The sequence below is a fragment of the Dermacentor andersoni genome, chromosome 1, assembly GCF_023375885.2.
Source record: "Dermacentor andersoni chromosome 1, qqDerAnde1_hic_scaffold, whole genome shotgun sequence".
Classification (NCBI taxonomy): domain Eukaryota; kingdom Metazoa; phylum Arthropoda; class Arachnida; order Ixodida; family Ixodidae; genus Dermacentor; species Dermacentor andersoni.
In genome coordinates this window covers 193,390,030-193,409,723 of record NC_092814.1, presented here as the reverse complement: position 1 = coordinate 193,409,723, position 19,694 = coordinate 193,390,030, and the positions used below count along the sequence as shown (strand labels likewise).

Below are 19,694 nucleotides of genomic sequence, written 5' to 3'. Positions count from 1 at the left end.
TGCCGTGCGAGTGTTTGCCGAGAGGAGGGGGGCTGGCTGAGAAACTGGCACGCAGCTTGAGTAAGTTTGAGGCTGCTGTCGTCGTGCTAGGCCGCCGCGGCATCAAACGAAAATAACACTTATGTCGTGCGAAGTGAATAAATACTGCATGTTCTTTCCCCTTTCATCGCACTCTCTATGAGTTCCGTTTTTGACAGGTAAGTGGGCGATCTCATGCTATTTCGGTTAAACAGTACTACTGTTTAGTACGTACTTTTTCCGAGCTCTGGCCGACTACGGTTTAACGAGGTTTCACTGTAATATTTTTACCACGAGCTATACCAAAGGCACATGTATCATACTTGCCAACTTGAAGATTTGGAAATTGGTAAAACTACTGCAGCAACTGGGGGGGGGGGTGCACAGCAGCACTTTTTTTTTAGGGGATTTACCTTTTGCTACAAGCTTACTCACATTTTCACAGCCGCAAGTGAAATCCGTGACTTGGAGAGTAAAGAGCGAAAACTCCACTGGGACACAATTTATTTTTGCAATGATTTTACTGTTGCCGACTTTGCCTACTTCAGAAACTTCTCAGCGTAGGTTTGCTCAAAGCAAGTGCCACTCTGGTGCCCCTTGACCGCCAGCAGACTTTTGAGTGTTTTCTCACAGACAGATGAGCGAAACTCCGTTTCGAGTTTTGTTCACAGTGCTCCATATTCTCTCACATTCAGCATTGCTGTGGGGAATGGAGAGAATACCCAGCATAACCATTGAAGTTCTGTGGAACCTGAGCGATTCGTCGACACTTCGAACGCTTCCTAATTGCGACCACTGCATGTCGCACCTTGGCTCATTCAATATGTTGGCTGGAACCTGATATGCTTGCAAGTGGGCAAACTCGATTGTGTCGATTGCTTCTTCTTTTGATTTGCTGCTCTGCTGGGGTAGGATAGCAGGGAACGCCATAATAAAATGACGTAAGCTGTTGAATGAAGCAGTTTCCAGAGCTTGAAATTGAGCAACTTCAGCCATTTTGAGATTGAAGTCTTCTAGCAAGAATTTGTGGCGAATGTATTCGCATGCTGCCGTTAAGTGCAGACGTACAGCAGAGAAGAACTGCTCTCTCTCAATGCAGCTCAGTGTCTCAACCACAGAGTAGGTTGTGCTGTCAATGACTATGTCTTTATCACCTTTCTGGTTCTCTGCAGCTCCATAGTCAACTTCCGCAATGAATGACATGCCTTGACAACACTTGGGCACACAAATCTACTCTGGAGATCCTCGAAGAGGTGGTTCAAGAGGCCCCTTAGTACATGAATCTGAGGAGCCTGTGTCTGAAGAAGGCAGTTTGCCTTCTCAAAAAGCGGTACAACATGTTCGAGAAAAAGACAGCGTGCCCAGTTTAGCTCCAATGACACAAAAAATAAAACAGGCGCTCCTCACGAATCACGTGACTGGCTTCCCCAGAATCCTTGGTATGAAGTTTCAGTTTCTTTACTTGGGGTCCAGAATGAGCTCCTTTCCTTTTTAGCGAGAGTTCATCGTCGTCAGTGCTTTCTTTCACGAGGCCTGCAGCAGTCTTGTGAAGATGTGTAGCAGACTTTGGGGTCAGTGCAGGGCTCTTGGGGGTTTGTGAGGAAGTTTTTGGAATTTGATATGACTACAAAAACAAGCTCTGCTTGTTGCACTGCTTTGTTTCAGATAAAAAAAGCTGAGTAGTGCTTCCCACTGGTCGAGCAGCCTATTCAAACACTTTCCCAACAGCCATCGTGTCAGCGAATGCTTCAACATCTTCCTGACCTCGGCATCACGCATTCTTTGGAACTCTTTAAGTCGATCTTTCCGTTTAAGTCGAGCTTTTCTCTAGGGGGGGAGAGAGAGAGGGAGAGAGAGAGAATGTCAACCAAAACCTTCATCAACCTTTACAGGAAGACACAAAGCTCTTTTTTTTGGGGCAGCCAAGTTGATGAGATGGTACGGGCAACCAACCCTTATCAAACCTGGTTGAGGCCCTCTCAATACAGTAGAAACACTGTTTTTCTTGCCGATCATGAGATTGGTATTGTCCGAACACATAGCCAACAGGTTTCCAACAGGCAAATTCTGACACTTCATCTTGTCCAGAACCAGATTTGAAATTTTGTGAACCGTCATTTCCCATTGGATTGTCCTGATGCAAAGAAGGCGGCTTTCGATTCTGCTCGTTTCTTTAACGAAATATGTCGCAACAATAGCGTAAAGCTGCGTATCCTTATTGCTACTGCCATCCACAGCGATCGAAAATACTTGCTGTTTTAGGGCATCCAGCAAAGGAGTCTCCGCGTTGGCGGCCATTTCCCTAACAATTGATGTCGTCTTTATTCGTCCACAGGAGCAGCGTTTTGCTTCTTCACACTTGGGAACATCATCCGGAAAAGCGGTCCGGCATGATCGCTGACACTCAGCAGGATGTTGTGTTCAATTAAAAATGCCGTGAAGAAGCATTCTGCACGAATCACACTGAGGTCGTTGTCGCTGCATACAAAACTTCCTAAGCTTGGTTGGCTGTCCGTGGCTTGCACGTATCCCTGATGCTTTTTCGAAGCAATGTGGACCTTGATGTCAAACTTGCCGCCATGCGAGATGTTCACTTCACAGGCACACGTGGTGCAGAATCCAAACTTCTCCCATTTCTTCGATGGCACCAAGCACGGAAATTCTGCCATGTACGATTTAAAAAAACACTGGGAAGTACTTTCGGGGCTTAAAGTACTTCCAGCCCGCCATTGCACTACGAAGCCACTACAGGCCGGAGTTGCACTGCGTCCAACGCGGCATCTAGTCACACAAAAGGCGAGGCCAACACTGCAGTGACTGAAGCTGACTGAAGTCCAAACCCGCACGCCCGTGCGAACAAAGGCAACTGCCTGGCAACAGGTTTGCGGAGGCGCTATCGGCATTAGCGAGCTTTGGATATGGATTCGTGACCCTCCTAGTAGACGAGAGAAGTCACTACAACCTTGCAGCTGCTGATGATACCACACATATCTATTGCCCTATCGTGGCGGCACAAGGTACCAGGGTGTAGGTTTACTAGATTTTCATGTTTTTTTTTCGTAATAAAATGATTTTCGTAAAATTTCAAGCAAGATTCGTAAAATCGTAAGACTGCTCGAAATTCATACATTTTACAGAAAATTCGGAAGAGTTGGTACGTATGCGAACAGCATGAACCACGGTCTACATATTCAATCACCGTGCATATGATTACAATGCCCGATGCTAAATTCAATGACCTCAAATTCTCAAGAAAACAAAAAGTAATACGGTTCAACTCGTAACGTTGCAAGGAAGCACAACGAATAAGTACAGTGGACACTGATCACCTTTTTGTCTACAGAGCACCATCGTGCAATACCATGCAGTCGCAAAGCCATCATGGCCACCCAACTCATTGTAACTTCACGCACATCTCACGGCTAGCGCATAAAAATAGGAATCAATTCGATTCTGTCGGCTGTCATAACGGCAGTCTCGTTGGCTGAAACGCCCTGAACAAATGCAGCCCATGAATGCAGCAGCAGGTTTGTGTTGTATTGCGTGGTAGCTTCCCACTTTTCACACCGCCGAAACTATGTCATGGCACAACAGTGGCACAATTTAGGTGAAAAAGACCCTTCTGGAGCAGTATGGAGCAACAAATTCCAATCAGCACAGACTGGCGCAAGTGGCCCAGCATTTGCAGAACTGCATGAAAGTAAGTGCCACACATGGTCAATCGCTGAGGCAGCCAAAATCCAGAGTAAGGACTCAAATGCGTAATCTTGGCCCCCATCACTTGCCCTGAACCAGAAATTTCTTTACCAGAAGGCACACGGTGATGAAAATGCAGAGTACTACTTATAAACAGATGTGTGACACTCTGCTATACGAGATACTTCTTGTTCTGTACATTTGCTTTTGCACTTTTGTAACACTTGCACAACTGCTTTCGGTTTCTGCGCGATTCTTTTCTCTATACAGTAGAACCCCGCTGTTACGTTCCTCACTGCTGCGTTTTCCCGGCTGCTACGTCGTTTTCATCCGGTCCCGGCATAGCTTCCATAGGATCCAATGTATAAGGAACCCTGCTGTTACGTTGTAGCTGTGAAAACGTTCCCGCTAATACGTCGCAACTTAGCACCCCGAACCCGCCTGGGCTAAAGTAGACAACGCGCTCCAACCGCCATTTTGGCTTTTGACGAGTTTTGGCTGGGCTTGGCCGGGCTTGGCTATGGAACTGGCTGCAAGAAGCCGCACGCCAGTTTGAGAGGCCGCATGAGGCCGCCACTAAGTGGCCATTCGTGAAAAATGATCTTACTATCATCACTGTGATTACGGTCACCGCATAGTTGTTGGACGGGTCGACTCACGGAGGAAGGAAACTCGGGAGAGGCCCTGACGTCACTCTTTGTGAAGCTAAAGTGAAACCGGAAGTTGGCGTTGTTCGTAGCGTTGCTCCGCCTATCGGGCCTGCTCTCCTTTCTTGTTTACATTTCTCCCACGCCGCGCTGCGCGCAACCGGGCTGCTCGGACGCGCGCGCTCCGCAGCAATACTAAACAATCGTTAGCACGTTAGCATGATTACGCCAAAGAGGGCAAAATTTCCCGCGGATATTCGTTCGTCCGTTGCCATTGCCTTGGCACAGTGACGACAAGGAGCACGAGCCGCATGATGCCGGGGAGTTGCCAAATCCTAGCTTTGGAGAAGCCGTCGCGGCTCTGGACCTCCTCCGAAGGTACGTCGCACCTCACAGCGACGCTGACAGCAATGCGGCCTTCCAGGGTATTGAGAAACGTGTGGCGATTTATAGCGAGCGAAAGAAACGGCAAGCCACCATTCTAGACTTTTTTAAGACCTAAGCGCACTCTGTGGAAATAAATTGTCTATAGTTGAAGCTGCACTTTTTTCATTCATTTTCGGAGCTTTCCTCACTGTTGCGTTTTCCCGGCTGTTACGTTTTTTTCCCCGGTCCGGTGAAAAACGTATGAACGGGGTTCCACTGTATACAGCAGAACGCCATTACAATCGCCGACTGATTTTTCAGACTCCAAAAATTCGGACATGCTCGATTATTCGGTCTACTTCGCGGCACCGCCATTCTCCCCATAGGCCATAATGTATAACAACTACTGAAAGTTCGGACACCTTGCAACCTCTCGTCTGATTTTTCGGACACTCCTAAAGCCAACTCGATCGAGGGCACTTGCACCATGCACAGACTCTTACCAGTGCATGGTTCGACTTGCTGACCACCAATTTTGTTTTGAACGAAGCCACCTTGCTGCCCCTTGAAGTGGTGCTACTGCAAATCCCCACTCATCATCATCATTTCTTCCTGGTTCGATAGAGTGGCTACATCAGTTCTGGTCTCAGCTTAGTAAGCCATGTCAAGACAATCCAGCAGCTGATTTGTTTCTTCCTTCGTGCGTATGCTGCGAGTAGGCCACGTTTTTATTTTGTGCGACTGGTGTCGGCGTGATGGTGTTTTCTTTGTGTGCTGTGTTGAGGTTGCGGTGATTTAATGCGGCATACGGAAACATTGCATCAAGCGTCTAATGGCGCCGACACTGCCCGCGCGGACTGTGCTGGGGAATGCCGGCAAGCGGGTGCCGGGAAGCCTAGGATTTGTCGCCTTCCAATGCGCTACCTACTGACGCTGAAAATGTGCTGCCGAGACCTGCGCAGTGGTTGCATTGCGATTCCGGACACCGTCTCACAGGTGCTGACACTGCTGTACTGACATGCGCAGAACTCGACGACGACGAGATCGTTCGTCAGGTTTCTGCTGCACCGCTGGACGATGACTTTGAGTCGGAAGATGACACACCATGTGCTATGCTGCCGTCGCATGTGGAGCGTGTACAAGCAGTGACTGTGCTTTCACCCGCCTATAGTGACCGCAAGACCCCCTCCGAGATTCAGGCTGATCTGATTGCGCATAAACGGAACAGCGTGCAACATGCATTTACGATTTCTTCCAAGCCTACTGCTGAGCCCGAATAAGTGCATGGAAATAAAGGATTTCTTTTTTTTAATCTGCTTTTTCGGACACCTGTTTATTCGGACATTTCCACAGTCCCCGTCAGGTCCGAATAAACAGTCGGCGACTGTATACATTTTTTAAGGGACCAAAGAAAAAGAAATAGAACTGTTAGGAGAATGTTCCCATGATGTTTGACTCACCATCGGCAATTGTCGCCTTTTGGTGTGACTGCAAAAGCGCTGAAAAGTCTTCCAGCTCACTCCTCCTAATGATGCGATCTAGATACCTGCAGCAAAAAAAGGATGAGTTCACACAAGCAAAAGCTGGATGACCTCCTTGAAAACCAAGGCCATATCTTTTGACGATCCATGTCATTTTTCATTTTTATTGCTTTCTCAAATGTCATGCCGAGTGGCAAGTCTAAGTGATAACGGTGATGTGGCACTGTCCAAGCACATGAGGAAAGGTAGGAATGAAAAAATGTGATGAATCACTGCAAAATATGGCCCCAGTAATTACAAATGAACCAATCAAAAAAGAAGGATAATTCTGTGCATGCCGACACATGGATAGAATTTTAACTTCTGCTTCAGAACGCCAATCTTGTACAAGTAAGTCCATTGCAAAGTAAATGTGCAGGCAGCTGGCGCCTGAAGAAGTGCTGCTGATGCACTATTCAGCTACTATTAGCATAAATTGAAATAACTGATTATAATGCCTATTATATGTAATTACATGAAAGTCTGATGTGTAATCGCTCTACAGTCAGTTTCTAAAGATGTAGTAGGCCCAAATGTACGTTTTGGAGTCTGAATTAAGCCACTGTTAAAAATGCAAGTGAACCTGGAAATGGAACAACTCATTCATCTAGTTTTGAAATTTTTTGCATTTGAACTTATGCTGACAGCACATAGAGAAGAGCCAGCGCTATCTTGCACATGTGATCTGCTGCAAAGCTGGATGTGTCCAGACTTGCCATTAAGGGAAATTCCCTGCTCATAATCTGATAATGCCGGCTCCTGTTTACAATGATTACCTGTACATCCTGGTCATCACATTATGCCATATAGAAGCTGTTACAGTGTGCTATACAGTGTGCTATTAGATTTAATAAATTGCAGCAACAAAATCTGTCTAGGCAATCAACATACGAATGGGGTCACGCCACAAGATGATGCGCTTTTCAAGTATATGGATAATGGACATAACGGTGCGGCCACATACAGTTAAACCTCGCTATAACGAAGTAGGTAAAACTGGCAACTTGCTTCGTTATATCGAAATTTCATTGTATTGAAATTTGACCTTTTATGCAAATAAGTACAGTCGCTGATATAATTTTTTTTCTTAAAAGGGGACGTAGAATTTTCCGAATTATCGGGCAATCAAAAAAGGCAAATTTGAATGAGAAAACAATCTTTTTTGATGAATTTGGGAGTCGGCAAACGATGATACAGTTTCATGCCATGTCAACAATATCTTCACATCAGCGGCACGAATTAAGTGATCGAAGCCAGCCACGCTTTCGCATGCACTCCGCCCCCGTGGCTGATAGCGTCGCCCGCACTGGGACGACGCTATCATGAAAAGCGCCGGCAGCGGGGAGCAAATGCTTCGTCTGCCTCTCGCTCCATCAAGTCACCGAAACTCTAACTTACGCAGCCTCCAACACTAAACGCACGGGAAGACAGCTAACAAGATGCTGCCAAGCCGTCTCGGCAAGACCACTCTTGCACACGTGGCAGATTAAAAGCAGGGTGTGCGGCTGTGTAGGCACTCGGCCGCGCTTACAGCCATGTGCAGCCACGGCTGAGACACGCGCCAGAAATCACAAAGCGCTAACTCCCCCAACCCCCCTACGCCTCGCGCGCGCGCGCTTGATTGCGTTACCGTGAGCGAGCTTTCCTTCTTTTCCTTTGCTTGCACAGGAAGGCGGCACTTATGAAGCCGTTCTTGTTAATGCTTCTTTGTCTCACCCACGCACGCTTTCACTCGCACCTAAAGCACAAAGGTGCGCAGGCCGGGATAGGATCTTATCGCACTGACTTTTACGGAACATGATGCAGCCCCACTGCAGCGGTTGCTCCTGTCGCTTGGCGCGCAATTTGAGAGGTGTTTGCATGCAGACACTTGTTATTCAATCATTTGACCATCAGCGTCCGCGGAAGTGTCCATTTATTGTCTCGGCATTCCTTTGGGGCGGAAGCGAAATTTCGTTATATTGAAATCGTATAAAAACACACTTTGCTATACTCAGGTTATAAATACTGTATTCCCCTCCTTAATGCTGCTCTGAATGGGCAGTGCTTCAGGGAAGAGGTACCAAGCTTGCATGTGACAATGCTATGTATTTCAGACAATGCTTTCAACATAGCACTGGCAGAAACATATCACTGAACAATGAAAATCACAGAAAGTTGCAAAACACAGAATTCTAATGTGCTTTCGTGAAAACAGTGTTTTTTTTCTTTTTCCCCACATCCGAACTTGCATACACAGTGTTAAACAATAAAACATTACAGGGTCTCCTACAAAACGCAGCAATATTGGGCGTGAAGTCATGGTAGTTGTAACAAAGAATGAAAGGTGCATCTCATATGTTAATGCTTACATCTTTTCCAGAATGTTGTAGGCAGGAAGCTGCTGACATCTCTCATCTTTGAACAGTGTGGCCAGCATACGTGATCTCTGCTGACCTGAAAATGCATTTCATACAGTTTGCGAGAATGCAACAAAAGACAATGAGATCCTACAATCACCGAGTATTTCTTATGATGAACTACTGCACCCAGTGTGACCTATGTGAACAGTACTTTGCCAAAATTAACACATTACAAACTTAGAATCATCCCAATGAAAACACTATTCATTGCAAGATTGCAAATGGCAGCATCGTCTCTGCGCTAGGAACGATTTGGCTCAATTTCATGGCAATGAAATGCACTGACTGCAGTGAACTGATATTATATTGCCCTCCAATGCCGCACTGTAACACGAAATGTGCGAAAGGTCTCCTTTTTTACTTGAACGAAGCAGTAACTGTTATTTAATGGGAGACTTGTACTCAGCCAAACAATGTGCATTTCGGCACTTCGTAGGGGCTTTCTGTGCATGTTTCATGCATGTTTCACTGGCATTTAGCCTGCTCAACTAAAATTCTTGTGCAACCTAATTACTGCATTTCCTGCGAATATTGTACTGGTTATAAAAAAGTCAGCACCCTTTACAATGTAGTTAAAGTAACAAGATAAAGCACACTTTACATCACCAATTTTAAACATACATCTCCGCTTCTTGTTTTTTGCAATTCGCTGTGAAACGTAAACAGTGAGTGAGGTCAATTAAACAAGCTAGGCTACTGTGAGTGACAGCAAGTTAGCAGGATCGCCTGGTTAGTTACAAGAATATTTTTATTGCAGTAGCACTAAAAATATGCAACATTCCTTTCATGATTACACACAAAGCTTGTATTTATGTGAGAGGCTAAAATAATTAGGTTGTTTTACTTCAGGTAATAAAAGAGAGAAATTTATTTACAGAAAGGCAGAGAGGTCGGACTGAGCTATAACTTGCTCTGGCCTGCTACTCTACACTGGGGAAAAGGGACGGGGAGGGAAAGGGCTGATGAATGACGATGGTATAAGGAAGAGATGCGTATATACAAATTCACAGAGTTGTGACATCTCTAAAGCCGTGCGTCCAGCCCAGTGGCTTGGAGAAAAGCTATAGCGGCACTTGTTACCAGGGCTGCGCTGTTTGCATTAGGCGAAGGACCTAAAAGAAACTCGTCTGATAGCGGTCTCTTATGGATCGCTGCAATGCAAGAGACAAGTTGCTGTCATTCTTGCGCGTACGCGGGACACACGCAAACTATATGTTCAAGTGTTTCTGGCACCTATCGTTTGGTGAATGTGACACCAAGGTGAATCCGGTGCACCATGCTCGTGTGGCTTCTTTTGAACTTGTGAGGCACACTAAATTTCATTTCTTGGTCCCATTTATGTAATCGCTTGTGTCATCGATCTGGTTGGGCCCAGTGTTCCAACATGCGGTTGCGTATTACACGACGAAGTAGGGTGTTTGTGTCTGTTCGTGAGCACGGAATGCATACTTCACAAGCATTATCTAAAGCAGTTTTCGCTTCAGCATCTGCCTGTTTGTTCCCGATCACGCCACAGTGTGAGGGTATCCATTGAAAGGTGACATTGTGGCCATTTCTAGTTGCGTATTCGAGACGCTCTGTAATTTCTATAGCCATGGAATAATACGGGCTCCATCTGAGGACACAGTCAATCATTTGAAGAGCTGGCTTGCAATCGCAGAATGTCGTCCATGCGTGAGGAGGCTCCTTAGAGAGAAATCGAAGTGCCTCCCGGATAGCAACAAGTTCTGCGGCAGTTGATGTTGAGCTATGGTCTAGTTTAAACCGCCGAGCGATGATCATATGTGGAATGACGAAGGCTGCAGTGGAGGCATATGGTGTGACAGAGCCATCGGTATACACGTGCACAGTATCTCCGCACTCTGCAGAAATGTGCAACAGGGTGAGTTGCCTGAGGCCAATAGATGCAACGGATGACTTTTTAGCAATTCCAGGGATCTGCAATGTAACAACAGGTTTAGGCAGAACCCACGGAGGTATTCTCGGAATACAAGCGGGAGAAAATCCTGACGGCAGAACACTCTGATGGCGCAATATAGTCCTTGAAAAGCTGGAACCTGGGTGGATGGCAGGGAGCGATGACGGAGAATGGTGTATGTGTTGGGTCAACACACGAAGGTACATTCGAAGAGGCTCGCAGAGCGAGTATACCCCAATAGGACAAGCACGAGCTTCCGCTATTCTTCCACTGGTTGACGTGCATCATGAGAGGCCCAAACATGTGCGCAATGCTTGAGCATGAATGCTCTCCAGCGCGCGCAAACAGCTAAGTCGAATGCTTGAGAACGCCTGGCATGCTGTACCGTATATACCCTACGAATAATGTTTGGTACGATTGGAGTAATGACGACGTCGTATTATGCTTGAGAGCGCCTGGCATGCTGTACCGTATATACCCTACGAATAACGTTAGGTACGATTGGAGTAATGACGACGTCGTATTATAAAAAGATAGACGAACACGTCGTGATTCTGTGCCAAGATGGCAGAGTGCAGCGTACATGATTCCGTCTGGTCCTGGTGCCGATGAGCGTGGAGAAACCGAAATCGCAGCGTCAAGCTCTTGCATCGTAAATGGTACTTCGAGTCGTTCATCAGGTGATGGGGGCGTGATAGTGACAAGGGATGAAGTCACTGCATTAGATGCGTCCACAATGAGTTTACAGTAGTCCTCTGCTACCTCTAATTCGGTCCGAGGTTGATGTAGAGCCACCGCACGGAATGGGTGTCTTTGTTGTGGAGTTGCCTGGAGACTTCGTATGACCCGCCAGATCTTAGATAGAGGCTGTCTTGGATCTAGGGATCCACAGAATGTCCTCCAACGCTGTCTGTCAAGCTTCTTCAGATGTCGAAGAACATGTCGTTGAGCTCGGCGACTGCTCGAAAGATCTGACGGTGACTTTGTTCTTCTGTATTGCCATTCTGTGCGGCGACGGATTGCACGAAGGGCCTCATACTGTATGTCAACCGATGATCTGTGCCTCGGTATGCTGACTTCTCTGGTTTTGTCCCACAGGGTAGAGGCAATGATGTCCTCTATTTCAGATGGAGATGTCATACTCTGACAGGCGGTGTCGACAGAGGTCTTAAATAAAATCCAGTCTGTTTGACGAATGCAATGTGAGGCTGAACAGCGAAACCAGCTAAAGTGAACGCAAGTGGGGACGTGGCCACTGTTTTCCGTTTGGCAAACAACTCCACACTGAAGGGCGAAAGGAAATTATAGTAATCGCCTTTCAACCCAATGTTATGTCTTGCGTCTACAGACTGCTGTCACGCATGATTTTCCTTGATCACACATGAGCTTTCCTTTTGTAGCAGCAAGTGAAAACACAAAAGTCCACGATTTACTTGTAAGGCAAATAAACTCACCCGCAATGCATCAGAACCACATATCAAAAGAACACCTTAGGCTGCCACATAACCACTAAGCAAGAGTTATGTAGCTGTAATATAGTGTATGATGCAATAATGACTGCTTCCTAATGATTATTTTTTTAATGTGTTAGCATTAGGAGTGTCCAAGTGGCAAATATGTAAAGTGTAGGAAGCCGGTCACGTGACAGTGTGTGTGTGTGTGTGTGTGTGTGTGTGTGTGTGCGTGCGTGCGTGCGTGCGTGCGTGTGTGTGTGTGTGTGTGTGTGTGTGTGTGTGTGTGTGTGTGTGTGTGTGTGTGTGTGTGTGTGTGTGTGTGTGTGTGTGTGTGTGTGTGTGTGTGTGTAAATATATATAGTGCAACTGACTGGTCTGCTCCAGGCCAGCGTCAGTTGCACTTCACAAGGAGGAAGTGTGTTGCGTGTTGAGTGAGCTCATGAACAACGCTTTGCAATGTGGCGAACATAGTTTGAATCATGTATTCGTGAGCTTAAAGAGGTGTGATGTAATGCTTAACGCATTTCTCTCGCACTTACCACTGAATCGCTACTAGAGGCGACAATGGGGCTGAGGAGCTCGTGCCTGCAGCGATGTGCAACATACTTCGCAATGTCACTTTTAGTGATTATGTCGAAGTCGACAATGGTGCATTGGTGTGTGGTGCTCTAACGAATGAAGACATTATTGCCGAAGTAGAAGGGAGGCAGTCAGTCTCCGAAAAGATGGGAGGCAAAGACGATGACAACAAGGAGGTGGTGCCCGTGCATCCGTCGGCGTCGGAGGTCATGGAAGCACTGAATGTTGTACGCCTCTTCTTCAGCTTTGAAGGAAGTGAGGACAACTCCCTGCGCCGTGTTTCCGCACTGTAGCTCTGCCCATGTTATCAATGGGATAAGCCAGCCGAGAACGGTGCATGAAAGAGTGGCATAGTATAATCAAGTGGAAGGCATTGCAATATAATCGAGCATCGCCCTACTGCGGATGACACTATCAGCTGCGAGGGCAGAGTGGACACGAAAGCGTGGCTGGTTTTGCTTTGCACCCCCGATATGAAGATATTGTGGACACAGCATGAAACCTTATCTTTCATCGCCGACTCTCAATTTCAACAAAATGATCCTTTTCTTCCCTGATTCAAATCTGCCTTTTCCGATTGCTAAAAAATTTAGAAAATTTTATGGCTCCTTCCGTGCAAGAAAAATCAATCCGTGACTGTACTTATCTGCATAAAAGGTTACATTTTGATACAGCAAAATTTCTATACAGAGAAGCAAATGGCAGATTTTACTGACTTTGTTATATCGAGGTTTAACTGTATTACCGTATTTACCCAATTCTAACGTGTGCCTTTTTTCTCCCCAAAAGATATGTTCAAAAATTACCTGCATAGTGCTATTGGATAAAAAACAAACCACATTCATAACAGCCAACCATCAGAGCCAAAGTCATGACCATTGTCATCACAAGGTGGCAAAACAACATATTCTTGCGTGGGATGGCGATGACATTTCAGGGTTTTCAGTCTTTTATTACAAAAGCTAATTCAAATGATAAATTAGGGTACATGCTAAGCTAGTGGCAAAAAAGTCCTGTCGCATCTTTTTGGCATTCTGGAGGATTGCATGCGTTGCAGGATGAGTTAGTGAAACGGCTAGTCAAGGCCACCATTCAGTTAACTGTGAAATAGCTAGCCTAGGCTACCATTCTGTTAGCTGTTCTTGCAGAGTCATTCAATAAATGTGGAATATCAAACACCGTATATAGGAGGCTATGACCGCACTGAAGATGACATGTTGCAGTCCATGAACAGCGATAAAGTGCTGTCCGAGAGTGACGACTATGAACATCAAGTGTAAATAAGTTTCCATCTCATAAAGAGAAACTCAATTGAGGTCATTCTAAATTTTCTTGTTAAAAATCAGGTGCGCACTACGTTTTTACTTTAGGAGCTCTAATGTCATTCCCAAATTAGTCTTGTACTTTGAACCCATAAAAACTGGGGGTGCATCAGGCGTGTTGGTAAATACTGCCAAATGAAGCAGCAATGTGTTTAGGTGTTTTTTTTTTCTTTTGTTTTTGCCTTCTCAACCTGCTGGGTGATTTGACCAATTTTGTTCGTCCTGTCAAGGTCAAATTAACGAAAGTCGACTGCAATATGCATTTTAACCACATTTACAACAGTCAAAATTAGCTGCAGTTCTTTCATGCCAGGATGGTGCGATCTGCCAGTCCCTGATGCACACCACACTGAGAGTGACAATGGGTAAGTGCACTGAAATGAAGATAAGGCACTTTTGTAAATTAAGTCCTGAGCAGTGTAAGGAGTGGACATATTTCTTCTTTCTTCACGGCGCTTTGCAGGAGGAAGCGCAATCCTGAAGTGCGTAAACCTGTATGCATTTTATAATATTCTTTGCTGTTGGAGGTCCCAAGGCTACACTGTGGACTTCAAACAATGTAGTGGAGGACTCAATCTAGTGCACCTGGGGTTCTGATCATGCAACTAAACTGAGTACACAAGCATTTTCATATCCTACTACATTGAAATGAGGCTGTCACAGCAGGTACAGCCACTCAGCTACAGCAACACATAGTGCGTGCATGTTCAAAGTAGAAAGAAAACGCAATAGCCAGGATGCGAAACATTCACAACGGAAATAATATTAAAACTGGTTTGTATGCAGTTATTACCTACTTATGACGTACATTACGGTTTGATTGCAGAATGAAAGCACACTACAGACTCAGTAGACACAAGCCATTTTTTTTTCTCCCAATGTCAGGTTTCTTCAAAGTGTCGGTGAAAGTTGAAGCAAAAGACTGATATAATACAGAAAAATCTTACCAGCAGAGGCCAGGATTGTACAAATGAGAGCATTCCTGAGAGCAGTCATTCGCTCACCCTCGTGAATTATTGGCTTGTATGAGAGCTCATTGTATCGCTGAGCTGCCTCAATGAATTTGCGTCTGTAGTCCAATACTCTGGCATAGCATACCTGCCAAGAGGCATTGAAACAATACAGCATAACTCAAACCATTTGTTCTAAGATACAATGCAAAATGCTAATACTGCAAAGGATTCCGACAACATATGTGACAACATTTTAGTGTTAGTTTAAGAGGAAAATAAAAGTCAGCATCACCATAACATTAATGATATGTGCTCTTTATGCCTCTTAAAGGAACACTAAAGACAAACTAAATCTGTTTAGTATGACAAAGCATTCTCTTAAAACTCTATGGTAGTAGATTTTGCAGTAAAAGCAGGATTATTAGAAGAGAAAACGAAGGCCACACTTCTATTTTTGGGAAACAAACCAGACATTCAATTACCCCAGTTCAGCACACTTTTGCAGTTTATTCCGTTTCTGACTTTTGTGCCAAAGCCTCAGAGTCAAAAAGTGAGTGTGATTATTTTTTCTTCATATTTTGGGTTGTTGTAGTGCAATAAATATCGAAATTTTTTGCAAAGTTCAGTCTTTGGCTACCTTAGAACACGATGCGGTCCACCTTTACTGATTTTACCAATAAAGAGTGGCTTTTTGTGGTATTGTAAAACAGTAATTTATTATTGTGGCTCAACTTACTTTTTTTGTTAGTGCCCCTTTAAGCTTGCACTATACACAAAACAATGAACATGCTTCACATTCACATTAAGGGGCCCTGAGCTTTGCCTTGAGCTGGCAAGTATGTACATTCTGTGGGCAGAGCATGGAGCAGTTAATGCATCAGCCAGGTTTTATAGTGATTCGAGACAAGCTGAATATAGAGATCTCCCCCTATCTTTGAAAAGAGACTCCTCCCCATTTTGTCAACTGCCGGCTGGCTGCCAGCTGACATCAGGCGTCGGCAGCCCATAGATGCCACCCACTGGGTGACAGTTCTTGTCTTCATGCACAAGCTTGTGCATGCACAGACACCCTTCCAGATGGGAAGGGGGGGAGAGAGGTTAGGTTGGGAGCTGTTAACACCACAGTTTCCTACAGAAATTACTAAAGGGAACTCTGGTGCTAATGTCTATGGGAGCTGGAAGTGTGATGGTTCAGCCAGTAGGGTAATCATGGTTCATGGATTTGCCTAAACTTCATACTTCTGGCTTCAAATGGCTCTGACTTTGCAAGCTAACCATTTTCAACAGAATATTGCATTGCAATATTTTGCTCGGGAATTTTGGAAAATTAGGTTTGTTTGGAAATTTAGGCTAATAAAGGCAAATAAAGCATAGTAAATAAAAACACAGGAGCATTTGAAGCCACAAGCACGAAGATCAAACAAATCTATGTATTACTAACCATCCTTCCCACGGCAGCTGAACAATGATAGTGCCAGAGTTCCCTCTAGTAATTTTAGTAGGAAACTATGGTCAATACATGTTGCTTGTCACACTTTTCTACTTTTTGGATAACTTCATCAAATGATCCGCCTCAAAAGTTACTCGTCAAACTTCATTCGGTGGTCCCAGGCATGACCCATAACTGAGTGTGTGTGAAAACATGCTATATGCTAGCAGCTGTTGAGCTCTTCTCCGAACACTGCATGCAGCTAGTGCCATTTGCAACAATCTACAATAGCGGTTACCATTTGCAACCACACACACACAAACACACAAACACACACACACACACACACAAAAAAAGAAAATGCAGGAGCTAGGTGATGTAGATGTCATAGGAGAGGCATCGCTATTGATGTAACCTTGACTAAGGGGGAAGCAAAATGTAAACACTGTACTCCTAATATTGCTGTGTATATTAGGTACTTCTAAAAAGAAATTCCTTCAGAAATATATTACAAGAAAGGCTCTGCCTTTTGCTGAGGTTTTATAAACTGTTTCAGGGCATCTTTGACAATATTTGACTGTGAAGCTTTCCGAGGAACTCATATGGGGTTTCAGTGTGCTACCGGGTAACAGTTTTCCCTTTCATAAGAATTTATTTACCTTGCAGGTTTTTGCTAAATTTATTTAACGCTATTGGCCAGAACATACTGTAAACCAAAGACAACAGCTTAATGAAGAAAGAAATGTAGTATATCAGGACCACATTTATTCTAAAACCATAAAAAAAAAAATTTTCAAGGCATCTCACCTTGTAGTAGATTTGCAACTGCTCATTTTTGGTTTCTGCTTGGAGTAGCGAGGCTCGGTTGATGTATGCCTCAGCCTGAACAGGGTCCTCATCCTCCAGGTAAAGGCGAGCAATTTTCAGGTATGTTTCAAGTTTGTAGTCGACAGAGTATTGCCTGCCATTTAAGGAGTTTGACATAAGCAGAGATAACGAGAACATGCCTCATCAATGCAATAAAAGGTATACTAGTCAATGGTTTACATCTACAGTTCTCAAAATTTCACATCTTGTGGAACCTTGCCACTCTTATGGATAATTCACGGACCTCTTTGAAAACCCCCTCCCACCTCCTTTTTTTTCCCCTGTAAGAGCACACAGAGAAGAATTAAGACTTGTGAGAAAAGCCATAAATAAAAAATGTGGTGCATTTTTGCTGCTACCAGGCTTGAATACTTTTTCTTGTCTGTCAGATGAAGTCTTTGCTCCATCATTTCACATGGTTGTGGAGGTGCATACTCAAAACTAGGATGCTGACATCTCGGCTACCCGAGTTGCAAGCCCTATTCAACATCAACATTGTTTTCAGAGTAAAACACAACATTACTCAAGTTTGTCACCACAAATTTCTCGTCAGATGTATCTCTGGCTCCTTCAATGGACAGAGTGTGTCAAAAGTGTTTCCACCATAAGGAAGTTGCGATAGACACCCTTGGCCCTATATAATTACGGTCCTTCATCTCTGGCTTTTATTTTAGGGGGTTAGAATGGGCATATTTAAAAAGGAAAACCAGGGAGAAATCAGGGCTATTGTTGTCAGCTGCCCAAAGTTCGGGATTTCCTGGGTAGCTTTAATAAATTATTCGTGCAGGCAAGGGCCTCCATTTAGTTTCGTGTGCGCATTTTCAAAGCCTTGAACCATAACAATGCATCAAATTTTTAATTCTTACGTGTTGATTTCCTTTTTTATTGTTGTTATTCATGAGTTAAGAGTACATATATACCAGCGCAAAACATTTTTTTCTTGCTCTACGGTCACCCTAGAAAAATTACGGTAATTTTTTTTCGAAATAAGTCCCTAAGAAGAATTGGAATCCGCAATAAAAAAATCGACCCTCAAAGGGTTAAGCTATTAAATTGGGACAGCTTAGGAGTAAGGGTCAACGGCGAATATCTCGGCTACCTTCGGTTTACAGATGACATTGTCCTGTTCAGCAACACTGGGGATGAGTTACAACAAATGATTGAGGTCCTTAGCAAAGAGAGTGTAAGAGTGGGGTTGAGGTGGTGGTGGTAACAACTTTATTTCGTCAACAGAAAAGATTTGGTTAACTTTAGTGGGCTTCCAGGGTGCGTGAGGTGGCCGTCCGATCAGTTCCTCTAGTGCCACCTGTTATGGTTGTGAGGCCCTGTCTGTCGGCGACCTCCAGAGCCCAGCTGACGGCCTGCAGTTGAACCGCTGGGTCCGAGCTGGACACCGCATCCTCCCACTCTTGCTCGTTAAAGAGATGCCATTCTCTTTTCGGTTTTAGATTGTCGCAATCGAATAAAATGTGTTTTAAATCTGCCTTTGTGATCCCGCATAGCTTACATTCGGGGGTGTAGACTCCTGGGTAGGCCTTGGAGTATATATAGGGGTTGGGGAAGGTGTTAGTTTGTAGCTTCCGCCAGGCCACTTGTTGATGTTTATTAAGGCTTTTGTCCGGCGGCGGGAGCGTCGTTCTGTTGTTTCTGTAATATAATGTGATCTCGTTGTACGTGGTCAAGGTCTCTCTGACCGACCTCAGGACCGGCTCGCCCACTGCCCGGTTGACGAAACCTCGGGCTAAGTTGTGGGCCGCCTCGTTCCCAGGATGCGACGCGTGGGCCGGAACCCATATGATTCTAATGGGTCTGGCGTTGAAATTTTGCGGTTTTAGGATTTGTTTGGCGGGTTTGTGGACCCTCCCTTTTGCAAAGTTTCGAACGGCTGCCTTCGAGTCGCTAAAAATCGTGTTTGCTTTAGTGCTTATAATGGCTAGGGCGATGGCCGCTTCCTCCGCCTCGTGTGCCTTTTTGCTCCGCACAGAGGTGGCTGAGATTGGTTTTAGGTCCATGCCCATGACGCCTATCGAAAAGGCATCGTGATCACAGAGCTCTGCAACGTCCGTACAGACTGCCTCCTTATGGTTTGAATATTGCCTGTGGAGGGCTTTGGCTCTCGCCTTCCTCCTTTCTTCGTGGTGTTCGGGATGCATGTTTTTCGGGATTGGATCTATTCTCAGATACTTGTGTACGTCTCTAGGCATTTGCATGGCATCCGTCCCTATGCATTCTTGCCTGATATCCAAGGTCCTTAGAATGTGTCTTCCCGTGGGTGTTTTTGTTAGCCTGTCGTACTGTGCGATTCTGTGCGCCTCGACTAGCTCGGGAAGCGTGTTGTGTATGCCTAACATTAGCAGCCTTTCTGTTGATGTATACTTAGGGAGATGAAGGGCTGCCTTGTACGATTGTCTTATGAGGCATTCAACCTTGTTCTTTTCCGCTGCCTGAAGTTTGAGATAGGGGAGAGAATATACTATACGGCTGAGCACGAAAGCCTGCACTAGCCTCCTCAAATCTGTTTCT

The 19,694-nt window shown here is 45.0% G+C and overlaps 1 protein-coding gene across 1 annotated transcript in view; it reads right to left on the bottom strand.

The window, feature by feature from the left end:
- CSN4 (COP9 signalosome subunit 4) overlaps positions 1–19,694 on the bottom strand; it is a 49,652-nt gene that overhangs the window by 13,605 nt on the left and 16,353 nt on the right. Inside the window, exons 6-9 of the mRNA XM_050194863.2 lie at positions 17,112–17,265; positions 14,870–15,020; positions 8,599–8,683; positions 6,188–6,273 (exon numbers count right to left, since the gene is read on the bottom strand). Of these exons, the coding sequence (XP_050050820.1) occupies positions 6,188–6,273; positions 8,599–8,683; positions 14,870–15,020; positions 17,112–17,265 (476 nt within the window). The remainder of the gene's footprint in view (positions 1–6,187; positions 6,274–8,598; positions 8,684–14,869; positions 15,021–17,111; positions 17,266–19,694) is intronic.